This window comes from Microtus oregoni, unplaced genomic scaffold (assembly GCF_018167655.1).
Source record: "Microtus oregoni isolate MIOR12 unplaced genomic scaffold, Mior012 000005F_ref0000423, whole genome shotgun sequence".
In the NCBI taxonomy this organism is placed as follows: domain Eukaryota; kingdom Metazoa; phylum Chordata; class Mammalia; order Rodentia; family Cricetidae; genus Microtus; species Microtus oregoni.
The window spans coordinates 14,531,904-14,544,084 of NW_024543064.1; the positions used below are offsets into that span (position 1 = coordinate 14,531,904).

General features: G+C 53.4%; 1 protein-coding gene across 3 annotated transcripts in view; it reads right to left on the reverse strand.

Moving 5' to 3' along the window:
• Positions 1 to 1,211: 1,211 nt before the first annotated feature.
• Positions 1,212 to 12,181, reverse strand: part of Pla2g2c (phospholipase A2 group IIC) — a 28,109-nt gene continuing 17,139 nt past the window's right edge. For all 3 annotated transcript variants that reach the window (XM_041652744.1, XM_041652742.1, XM_041652743.1), the window contains 2 exons: positions 1,742 to 2,127; positions 1,212 to 1,408 (listed from right to left, as the gene is read on the reverse strand). In XM_041652744.1, coding sequence (XP_041508678.1) covers positions 1,964 to 2,127 — 164 coding nt within the window. In that variant the 3' untranslated portion in view covers positions 1,212 to 1,408; positions 1,742 to 1,963. The remainder of the gene's footprint in view (positions 1,409 to 1,741; positions 2,128 to 12,181) is intronic.

Consider the following 12,181-nt stretch of genomic DNA (forward strand, 5'->3'; position numbering starts at 1 on the left):
GTGCTCTGCTTTCTCAATCCAGGTTTTAACCTCTGGCATTGGTAGAAGCGGCTACACCCCACTATAACCCTGGAATTCAAAATGCTTAGATTTGAGTCTCTGTGTGTTTCTTTAAATCCCTGCTGCTCATCACTGCCTGTGGTGACAACACAGTATGGGCTCAATATACAAATGCTGGGTGACCTACTAAGCCAAGTGTCTGTGCACTCTCTTCTCTTCACCTGTGTGCTCTCTATCAGTACGCAAACCCTGTCATCTCCCCTCACACTCATTGGGGAGAGGATGAGGACAAGCGACCACCAAGTGCTGAGAACCTGGCAGTACTGGTGAATAAAGACCAGCACCATCGGCTAGGCAGAGCTAGGTAACCAGCCACATCGAAGCACCATGACAGCCGGCGTACCATGATGACACAGCTTCCTGTACAAGGCTCATGGTTCCAGGTGCTACAGACCAGCCTGGACATGGCTGGGATCCCCAGTGCTTGCGAAGTCTCTGCTGAGCCCAGATCTGCTGTTGCTGATGCTGACCCAGCAAGCTCTTGTCACCCAGGAGGTCGAGCCCAGGCTTCCTCCAGGCAGATGCAGGAGTCTTCACAGTAGACCTGCTCTGGACCTCAGAGGACGAAGCCTGCACTTAAGACCTCCGCTTTGGTTACAGGACCAAGCAGGGTCCCAGATCCAGGGGCCGGAAAGGACACTTTGCCCTTGACAGATGTGCTGAATGCTAGGGCACGAAAGGCAAGTGCCACCAAACAGGGAGACAAGCATGGTCATAGCTGTGCCTAAGATCCACTATGTCAGGCTGGCCACAAGAACTGACTCCACCTCAATTAGACCTTCCCTGTTTACTGGTCACTAGATTTAAGTCTTACAGGACCAGAGGCTTCTAAATGGGGGTGGGGATTTAGGGTGCCTTAGATCAACTGCCCATCATCTCTCCATTTCTTTTTTTTTTTTATTGAGAAAAGGAAAAAAATGTTTCAGCCTCCTCCCAGCCTCCCATTTCCCTCCCCCTCCTCCCACCCTTCTTCCCCTCCCACCACTCCTCTCCTCCTCTCTCTCCAGTCCAAAGAGCAGTCAGGGTTCCTTGCCCTGTGGAAAGTCCAAGGTCCTCCCACCTCCGTCCATGTCTAGGAAAGTGAGCATCCAAACTGGCTAGGCTCCCACAAAGCCAGAACATGAAGTAGGATCAAAACCCCGTGCCATTGTCCTTGGCTTCTCATCAGCCCTCATTGCTCGCCATGTTCAGAGAGTCCGGTTTTATCCCATGCATCTCTGCATTTCTTCATGTCATCTTTGCCATGACATCCTTGTGGCAATGGTGAACATTATCATTGCAATGGCACCCGGCTTTCTGAGACACCAGACCAGCCTTCTTCCTGCCAGCGGGTTTACAGAAGGCAGACCTGGAGCAAAACAAACAAGGAGCAGCCTCCGGTGAGGCTCTGGGGCTGTATTTTCTAGGCTACCCGCTTTGTCCCCAGTCAGATCTGGGTGGAGAACTCGGTTCCCTGGTCAGACATGCGTCCTGACTTGGGTGGGGAGTATAGTAGTTTAGGTTAGATCTTGGCAGTTTTCCCCCTTCCTGGGAAAAGGGTTTTAGGTCTCAGGTAGCCCAGGTTAGCCTTGAACTTACCATGTAGTGAATTCCTGCCTCTCCTGCCTCCACCTCCCAAATGCTGGAATTAGAGGGTGCCTCCCATCCCCGCTCTCTTGTTTTTTTGATTCCTAGCACTTACTTCGGTTGGAAGATGTCAGTTAATTGCCAGGCACCCAGGGTCTGTTTCCAGAGCAGGGGTTCCTCCATGTCTCACTTCCAGACCCCAGCGCTGAGTGAGAAGACACTCCCTGGACAGCGATGAGGAGCTCCAGGAGCCTGGGAGCTATCAGAGGTGGCCGGAGACAGTTTGCCAGAGGACCATGACTAGAGTAGGTGCTGTGTGTCAGGGACGGTGGCCTTCCTAGCACCGGAGTTTGTGTCGGCCACACTGGGACTTGCTGGGGAAGACCTGCCTGAAGGCTTTCTCGTAGGTGTCCAGGTTTTCCTTGAAGCAGTATGCAGACAGCTTGTCACACTCACAGGCCTTTTGCCTGCAGAGGCAGCTGCCACCCGGGAGGCATCCACCTGCAGAAACACTCAGAGTCAACGGGGGCTTGCTGCCCGCTCCGAAGCTGGGTTCTAAAGCAGGGGAAGGGCTGAGGGTATAGAGAGAGCGACAGAGGTCAAGGGCAGAGGGCAGGAAGTGGGGATGCTTGTGCTCTGTTCACAGCCCTTCACCAATCACACTTCCACACCCTTCCACACCACAACGAGCAGATGCCTGGAAGGAGGCAAATGAGTAGAGAGGACAGGCTGCATGTCAGGAGGGCTGCATGTTGGGGTGGCAGTGGTCAGTTGCAGCCCCCAGGCAGCACACGGGCCAGGCAACAGGCAGGACTCAGCACCCAACCCCCAGGGTCCACCTCCTATTCCAGACACCCATCTGATATCCACAGCGCTGTCTGGAACATCTCCAACTGCAGATGTTTAAAGCCACCCTGCACATATATATGTGCCATGGCCACTGGCCTGTCACCTCTCCACCCTTAGGGATGACAGCATCAGCAGCTCTCTGGGAGCCCTCCCCTCCTTTCACTTCCTGTTTCCCATCTGCTGGTAAGTCCCATGGATTTCTCCATATTTAAACCCCTTCATGTTCTGCCCTCTTCTGTTCACCATCCCGGCCACTACCCACATTCTTGTCCCTCTCCACACTCTGTCACCACCAGTTCTTCCTCCTTAATGGCAGCAAACAAGCAGGTAGTCTCAGTTTCACCTGGATTACACACAGGTAGCCTCTAGGTATCACCTGGATCACACTCACTCTCTTTTAAAGCTACACTGCGCTTCCCCGGTCTTTGTGGATGAGGTGACCATCCCTTTGTGGCAGTCCCCAGCCCACCTGCCACAGCCTGACTGCCCCAGCCTCCCCTTCCTCATCCACAGTCTACTCCAGGCACAGGGACCTCTCGGCCTTGTCCCAGGACCTTGGCACATGCTCTTCCCCTGGTCTCTTCCAGTGATGAGCTCCACAGGCCATCTGGGTCTTGATGGAGTCCAGGTTCTTCAGACAGGCTCACCCAAGCCACTTGGTCTAAAGCTCCCAAGTCACTCCCTCCTAGGTCCCCCTTGCTAGTCTCATTTGCAGAGTGGCTTGCTATGCCCTCCTCTGCCCTGCAGAGGGAGGTCCCAGGAGGCTGGGACTCCCTTGTGTATCACAGCCTCCCCCTTGCAGAGCAGAGGCCAGCCCGTGGGAGCTCCTTAGGGTACTGCTGCCAAAGCAAATGAAGCCCCAAGGACTTTGGGATGTGGTGTTTACCCTCGAGCGGAAGGGCAAGTAGATTGGGGGCTTTTGCTGCGTTGTCACAGTCCTAATGCTTTGTGTGTGCACACACATATGCACGCATGAGCGCATACGGGGTCACGGAAGGCATACTTCTCCTTTCTATAGGACTCCACCCAGATCTGCTCTCTCTGAGAAGAAAGGGGGCTGCTAGACCGTGGGGCTTGTATACTGCAGCTGGTTAATCTGGATGTCTTCCTGGATAGAATGGTGCTGACTGTGGTCAAAGATGGGCAGCGTAGTAAGGCCCCGTGCTAAGATGCTGGTCCCAGATGGAGTAAGTGCCATGTCTACTGCTCTGGCAGGGGCACCTGTCTGCTGGACCAGTGCAGGCTGTCTCTCTCCTGCCTTCCCTCTCCGAAGCCCACATTCCCACTGGAGCTGTCCACGTATGCCTGTCTGGAGTCTTGATTTCTCAGGGCAGACACTGCCACCCCACGCCTCAGCTGCCCTTCACCACACACCCTCAGGAAGGTGCCAAGGACATTCATGCCACTCCCACTCTTCCTCACGCCTGCACCCATTGGCCCTCTCACATCCCCCCTCTCCATCTGTGAAGGTTTGCCCTGATCCATCAAGTCCCAGCCCCCTCAGGGCTCTTCCCCATCTCAGCCCCTTGCAAGCACCTCCCCTCCGCCCCCACCCCCCCAGTCTATAGCAAGTTCTTATACAGCAGCTGCCGCCAAGGCCACAGAGGACGTGGGCTACCTGAACGCTGGCCCTGCTCTAGTGGACTGCTCTCCTCTGTGGACCTGGTGCTGCCACCTAGGAAATATGAACCTGTTGTCCCCTCTGTCCTCCTCCACTTGTCCTTCTCCTCCTCCTCCTCCCTTCTCCTGTTTAAGTCTTGCTCCTCTTTCTCCACACTACTTAATTTTCTAGACTCTTCCTTCTTCTCGGACTATGTGTATGACTGACTTTGTCTGCATATATGTATGTGCACCACGTATGTATGTACCCACAGCAGGCAGAAGAGGACATCGGATCTCCTGGAGTTGATGATGGTTAGAGCTGCCATGTGGTTGTGGGGGAACCAATCTCAGGTTCTCTACCACAGCAGCAAGTGTTCTTAGCCACTGAGCCATTTCCCCAACCACATTCATGTTTTCCTTCTTGAGACGCAGACTCATGCAGCCAAGGCTGGTCTGAAATCTCCCCTGAAGTCACTCAAAGATGACACTGAACTCCTAATCCTCCTGTGTCCACTTTCCAAGTGCTGAGATCACAGGCGTGGGCCACCGTACTGGTTTATGAGCGATGGGATGGAACCCAGGGCTTCATGCTAGGCAAACATTCTACCAAGTGAGCTACACTCCCGGGTCTCTGAGTCCTTCCTGCCGTGTGATTAAATCCTCCCCTAAAGTGTAAATCCTCCCCTCACAGCTCTCCTAGTCCCTAGATCTCCAGGCCTGGTCGTGGACAGCGATTTTCTACCAAGGATGATCGTTTTGGCAGCATCCCTCAGTTATGGTAAGATCGGGTTTGCCATGACCTGGAAGAAAATACAACCCTAAGCCAAAAAAAAAAAAAATGTCATCTTTGCAAGCCACCATGTCAAAACATTGGACTCCAGATCTTACATCTTCCAGTATGCCAAAAGATAAACCGAGGCACAAGGCAAGGAAATGACAGCTTCAGAAAGTTCTTTCTCATCCTGAGAACGCCATCTTCACAAATGAGACAAGGTGACAGGCATAGACTCCTGCCTTGTGGCTAACCCAAGGCCTCACAGGGCCTCTGTCTGGGCTCTGGCTTCATTGCGGATTATCTTCAGAGAGTTCTTGCTCAGTCTCAGGACTTGATGTCCTCCTGGATTCCCAGCTCCAACCCAGACCTCCCCCTTGAGCTCCAGGCTGCAGCACAAGTAGCTGTTTGCTGTTACATGTCTTACATTAATCTATTTCTGTTGAAAACATGGAGTTGGGTATTTGCAAATAAAATGGCTTATTTCACTCATGATTTGGGGAGCTCCAAGTCCAGACAGCACGGTGCTGGCTCTGACAGGACTCCCTTAGGCACATCACGGCGTGACATATAACATCACGATGAGTGTCCACACAAGAGGGAGGGGGTCACATGGGACAACAGGAAGTCAGAGAGATTGGGGAAGGGCGAGCCTTGCTTGCCGTTATAGAACAAGTTTCTCTAGTGGGAACTAACCAGTGTCCCAGGAAAACTACATTAATCTCTTCCGAGGGGGGTACCTGCAGCATTCGAACGATCTCCAGGCCCCACTTCTTAAAGGTTCCACCAAGTCTTGTGTGTTTGCATATATGGTGTATATATGTGTTTGTGGGTGGTATGTGCACACGTGGTATGTATGTGTGCATGCATGTGGAGGCCCAAGACCAATGCTGGGCATCTTCCTTGATTCCTCTCCACCATATTTTTTTTTAATTTATTGCTGTGTATGTGGTGTTCACACACATACGTGTTCATGTATATGTAAACATATGAACATCTACGGGTGCACATGCCTGTATGCGCATGTAGAGGCCCAAGACTGACGGTCTTCCTTAGTCATTTCCCGCCTTATTCATGGAGTCATGGTCTTTCACCCACTGGAAGTTTGAAAGAAAATGGCTCCCAAACGAAGTGGCACTATTAGGAGGTGCAGCATTGTTGGAGTAGGTGTGGTCTTGTTGGAGGAAGTGTGTCATTGTGGGGTGGGCTTTGAGGTCTCATATATGCTCAAACCATGCCCAGTAAGTGAGACCACATCCTGTTACTGCAAGCCAAAATGTAGGACACTTGGCTACTTCTCCAGCACCATGTCTGCCGGTACACTACCATGTTGTAGTAGGGTGATAATGGACTAAACCTCTGAAAATGTAAGCCACCCACATGAAATGTTTTTATAAGAGCTGCTATGGTCATGGTGTGTCTACACAGCAACAAAATCCTAAGACACCAACATAGATTGGTTTCATTAGCTGGCCCTGTGGATGCGCCCCCCCCCCATCTGTGCCTTCCAAGCTTGAGAGTCACAGGAAAGCTGCCATGCCCACCTAGCATTTATGCGAGTTCTTAGGATGCGAGCTTGGGCCCTCACACTTGCATGATGGGATCTTTTAACTATCGAGTAGTCTCCCCGGCCCACCACCTTATTTTTGAGACTGGATTGCACACTGAACCTGGAGCAGCCCAATCAGCCGGGATGACTAAGCACTGAGTCTCCTCCCACTTGTGCCCAGCACTGGGGTTACAGACGTGTGCTGCCATGGCCCAGATTCCATCTGGGGGCTGGAGATCGGAACTCAGCTCTGTACGGTGGGGAATTTATCAGTTGAGCCATCTCCCCAGTCCTGGTCCCCCACTTACTAACACCTTCCCATACACAAACCCTGGAAAGACACTGGAGATACATTTGAACCACAGCACAGCTTACGCTCTGTGCAACTCATACCAACCTGCTGCTGGGTCTTTGTGGTCCCCTCTACTTCCATTTTCACAAGCTTAGGGTTTGATGCCAAGATCTATGGCAGCTGAGGCCTCCCTCTCCTTCAATCCCACATCTAATCCACCTGTAGGTTCTGGCACCTGAATGTCCAAAGCAGACTCAGCCCCTGACACTTCTCATCACCCCTTCTGTCGCCATCCTGGCTCCAATGATGGTCATGTCCCCAGGCGCTCCAGAACCAGTGTTCTAAAGAGCCATCCTCCTTCCTCCTCCATCTGTAGCAGGAGTACATCCCTGTCCCTCTGACCATGCTCCAGTAGGTCGTGTGCCACTAACGCAGGTGAGCCTCCTGCACCGCTTGGGCGGACATCCACACACAATGTCCACTCCTTCCCCAGCTCCAAGCTCCTGCCACATTGCCCCTCCTCTGCAAGGCTGTCCTTCCACAATTGCCTAAATTAGTTACTTTTCCCTCCGTGGACACCAGCATCCCTCTAGCCTCAACTGTTTGAGCAAAAGACTTATCCCCACCTGACTACATCTGTCCCCATTTGTGGCTCTATCTGTCACTATTATGGGCTTCCCCCTTACTGGAATATAAGCTCCTTCAAGTCACAGCCTGGGTCTTGCTCATGGTTGATCTCCAGCCCTAGTGTCAGTCAAATTTCCATTGCCATTTGCTGGAGCCTTTAGCAACTGCACTTATGTGGCCTGACCCACAGAAAGGTGTCCATCCTGGGACCCTGGAAGCCAAGTTCTAGACCCAAGTCTGTAACTCATATACTTTACGACCTTAGGCATGATGCTTGCCCCCCAAAGCCTGTCTCTTTGACTTTTAAAAGAGATAAATATGCCTGAATTGTCTGTTTAATGAGACTTTTCACTCAGCCACTCCTTAAACAAACACGTATTAAACTCCTAACACATGACTTGCCTTTGTCTAGAAAGGGTAGAGACACGAGCAAGCACACCTCCAGACTGCCCAGTACCAATGGTACTATTTCAAATGGACCCCAAGAATGAGTTCCCCCATAACGGGAAGGGCTTATCCCTTGTTATGTTTGAATATGAGCTATCCCCCTGCAGACTCATGCATTATCCACTTGGTCCCCAGAAGGTGGCACTATTTGGGGGAACAGTGGGAATTTGTGGGGCCTTGCTGGAGGAGGTAGGTCACTGCAGGATGATTCTGAAGGCTGGCTTTGGTCCTGGTCTTTTTTCATGGGGTCCCATCTGCCCTAAGAGGAGGAGTCTCTACCACACGTCCTCACCACATAGTGACCCACTTCACTGGCCCACAAACAACAAAGCCAAGGCCAATGGACTCAGATCTGTGAAACCGTAAGTCAAAAATCAACCCTTGCTGGCTTTTAAATGCTCTCTCAGGTCATACCAATGGAAAAACCAAATACAGAAAATGAGCTTGAGGAATCTTGGGGATGAACTAAATGCATCTTGAAACATAAGAAGGCCTTGAGGCTTTGGGGGCAAAGGTACAGTGTTATGGACTGAGGAGGAAATGTCCCCATAGGCCTGTGTGATGTAGGTTCCAGTCCTTGGCTGCAAGTGTCATTTTGGAAAGTGATGGAAGCTTTAGCTGGGCGAGGGCAGTGTTCTAGTTGAAGAAAAGAGGTCGCCGTTAGCAAGTCTTTGGGGGCTGTGTATTATATCTGTATGTCTCTTGTTGCCTGTCTGTCATGAGGTTTAGACCCTCCTCTGCCACACACCACATGGTGCCACACACCACACACCACACACCCTGCCACACACCACACACCACACACCCTGCCACACACCACACACCACACACCACACACCCTGCCACACACCACACACCACACACCCTGCCACACAGCACACACCACACACCCTGCCACACAGCACACACCACACACCCTGCCACACACCACACACCACACACCCTGCCACACACCACACACCACACACCCTGCCACACACCACACACCACACACCCTGCCACACACCACACACCACACACCCTGCCACACACCACACACCCTGCCACACACCACACACCACACACCACACACCCTGCCACACACCACACACCCTGCCACACACCACACACCACACACCCTGCCACACACCACACACCCTGCCACACACCACACACCACACACCCTGCCACACACCACACACCACACAGCACACACCACACACCCTGCCAAACACCACACACCACACACCACACACCCTGCCACACACCACACACCCTGCCACACACCACACACCACACACCCTGCCACACACCACATACCACACACCCTGCCACACACCACACACCACACACCCTGCCACACACCACACACCACACACCACACACCCTGCCACACACCACACACCCTGCCACACACCACACACCACACACCCTGCCACACACCACACACCCTGCCACACACCACACACCCTGCCACACACCACACACCCTGCCACACACCACACACCACACACCCTGCCACACACCACACACCACACACCCTGCCACACACCACACACCACACACCACACACCCTGCCACACACCACACACCACACACCCTGCCACACACCACACACCACACACCCTGCCACACACCACACACCACACACCACACCCTGCCACACACCACACACCCTGCCACACACCACACACCCTGCCACACACCACACACCATACACCCTGCCACACACCACACACCCTGCCACACACCACACACCACACACCCTGCCACACACCACATACCCTGCCACACACCACACACCACACTGCCACACACCACACACCACACACCCTGCCACACACCACTCTGCCACCACTTCTGCTCAGAGGTTTGGAGCCAATAATGGCCGAACTCCCAGAAACCTTTCTTCCTTTAAGCTGGTGACCTCAGGTATCTGTCAAGGTCACAGTAAAGTAGTGGACTCTCACAGCTCTCAGGGAACTTACACCCTAGCAGGGAGGTGGGGGCCACCGCACAAGACAAGTAGACAAAGAAGGTACAGGAAAAGTCAGGGCACGATGAACGCTGGGAGAGGAAAGGGGTGTGGACCAGGCCGTAGAAGCTGGTCCGAGGAACGCATACAGAGTAATGAGAAAGGTCTTTGAAACTAAAACTCCCAGAAGTTACTTCTGCCTCTCCGTCTCCAGGGGCCTGCAGGCACCGGGGACAGCAGGTGACAGTGGTTCCGGTGGCTAGAACCAGTCTCTATCCCCCACAGCCAGGCATCACCCTACACATGCGCATGCCTGTGTGGGTGGAGGGGGTGTCACTGCACTGATCTGCAAGTCCCTTGTGAATGCCAAGTGCTTATATAAACCTCCTCAGAGGAGGAGCGGCCACCTGGTCAGCCACGCTAGGGCAGCTGTCCCCTTCAAGAAAACTGGCCCTTGAGCTCCTTCAAAGACTTTGTTGTGCACTGGTATCTGGGTGGCATTTCAGGCTGACACCATCCCTTGCCCCACCCCCCACTAACTTACCACACCCTCCCCCAAAGCCCTCCCCACATTGGTTGCTAGGTAACCTGGGACCAGGCTTGGGGGAGGGATCTCAGAGCTGCTGGAAGCATTATTAACCCTTGCAGTGCCGCTCTTTCAGCTGTAGTGTGGCCTGGGCATGGGAGAGGCTTAATTCCATAAGGGTCACGGGAACGATTTTAGCCCTAGAGGGGGCAGGACAGGACAGACTTCAATGGAACTATAATTAAGACAAGGAGGGGACGGTGGGCTGGAGAGATGGCTTGGTGGTTATGAGTACCTGCTGCTCTCCAGAGGACCTGGGTTCAATTCCCAGCACTCACACGGGAGCCAACAACTGTCTGTAACTCCAGTTTCAGGGCATCCAACACCCCGTTCTGGCTTCTGCTGGCACTGCACACACATGGTACACAGACATGCAGCCAAAATGTTTACCCACATAAGATTACAAAATTACAAAAACAGTCCCGGTGTTCCCCCAACAAAATCAAAAGCAAGGCTGGGACAAACCAGAAATTTCCACATCCGAATGGCAGGCGCTAACTGAACACCTGCAGTGGGCCAGCCCCTCCAAGGGATCACAAGAAGGGTGACTCCTGTCCATCAACCAGCAACCTTGGGCAGGGTGGATGATCTCACCCTTTCCACAGGTGAGGAAACTGAGGCTTGGCAGCAACAATGAGTCTGGATGGGAAAGACGAAGCCCCTTGGCAGGACAAACAAAGAGGTCTGGGGTATTCGGTTAGACCAAGGTCCATTCACTGTGCCCCTACACTCAGGACGGGGCAGCTCATCAGTTGTTAGCGGTCGTGAGACTTGCATTTGGAGAATAAACACATAATCAAGCCTTCCCACCAGGATGGGTAGTCAGGAGACAGAGCACCTGGGCCCAAATCTCCATCCTTTCCCTGGCTGTGTGACCTCGGACACGCCACTTGACCTCCCTGAGCCTCAACATCCCATGCAATAATAGGGAGAAAAGTGCCTCCCTCCGAGGTCTATCCTGGCAAGCCAAGCCGAGGTGCGCAAAGCCGCTACTGTCGGCTGCACACTGGGGTAGCTCCTGCTCTCACTTCAGGGGTGAGAGGCCGGAGGCCTAGACAGCTCAAGCCAGGCAGGAAGTTCCAAAGTGGACTTCCTGGAAAGACTCAGCATGGGAGTCTCGGTGGTGGCTGTCACTCACCTGGATCAAACCCCTCTCCTCTGTGGGCCTCAGCCTTCCCAGAGCATCACCGAGAGGTCAGCTGGGATGGTCTCCGAGGCATTTTCTGCTCTGGAGTTCTCCTAAGCTACCGATCTTAGGCAAACAGGGGCTGGGCCTGCCTCCCTCTGTGTCTGGCTTTGGGTCACAGTAGCAGCTGCCCAGCCAACAAAGGGTGCGTGTGTGGGTCACAGCAGCAGCAGGCACTGCACTGGAACCTGGGCCACAGAGTTCTAGGTTTCCCCCCGGAGGGTGACAATGATGCCCCAGTAGCTGTGGAAGTCTCATTCTCCAGACTCGTGGGCTGTTTGTGGGGAAGCTCAGACATGGACACAAGCTCCTGGGTCCTGCCTCTGTCTTCTGCCACCAGCTAACAAGTGCTGCTCAGGAGGCGTCATCATCTGTGGCCTCAGCCTGCCTCAGGGTACCTTCCTCTAAGCTTCCCTTATCCTGGAGTTTGGGGCTGGGAGGGACCATTTCCAGGCCTATCTTCATCCTCCTGCGCAGCCAGCGAATGGAGGAAGGTCAGAGGGTTGGCCTAGGCCTCGGTGGCAAAGGTTCTCTTTAGGAACTAGGTCTCCCTGTCAATGTGCAGGGCTGTATATTAGGCAGACTGAACTGAAAGCAATCTTCTATTGTGGGGGTCTGAGCCCCCAGCCCACCACACTTCCAGTCTCACAGTGGGGGGGGGCAGGGAGGAAACAGTGCTGACCCAGGGGCT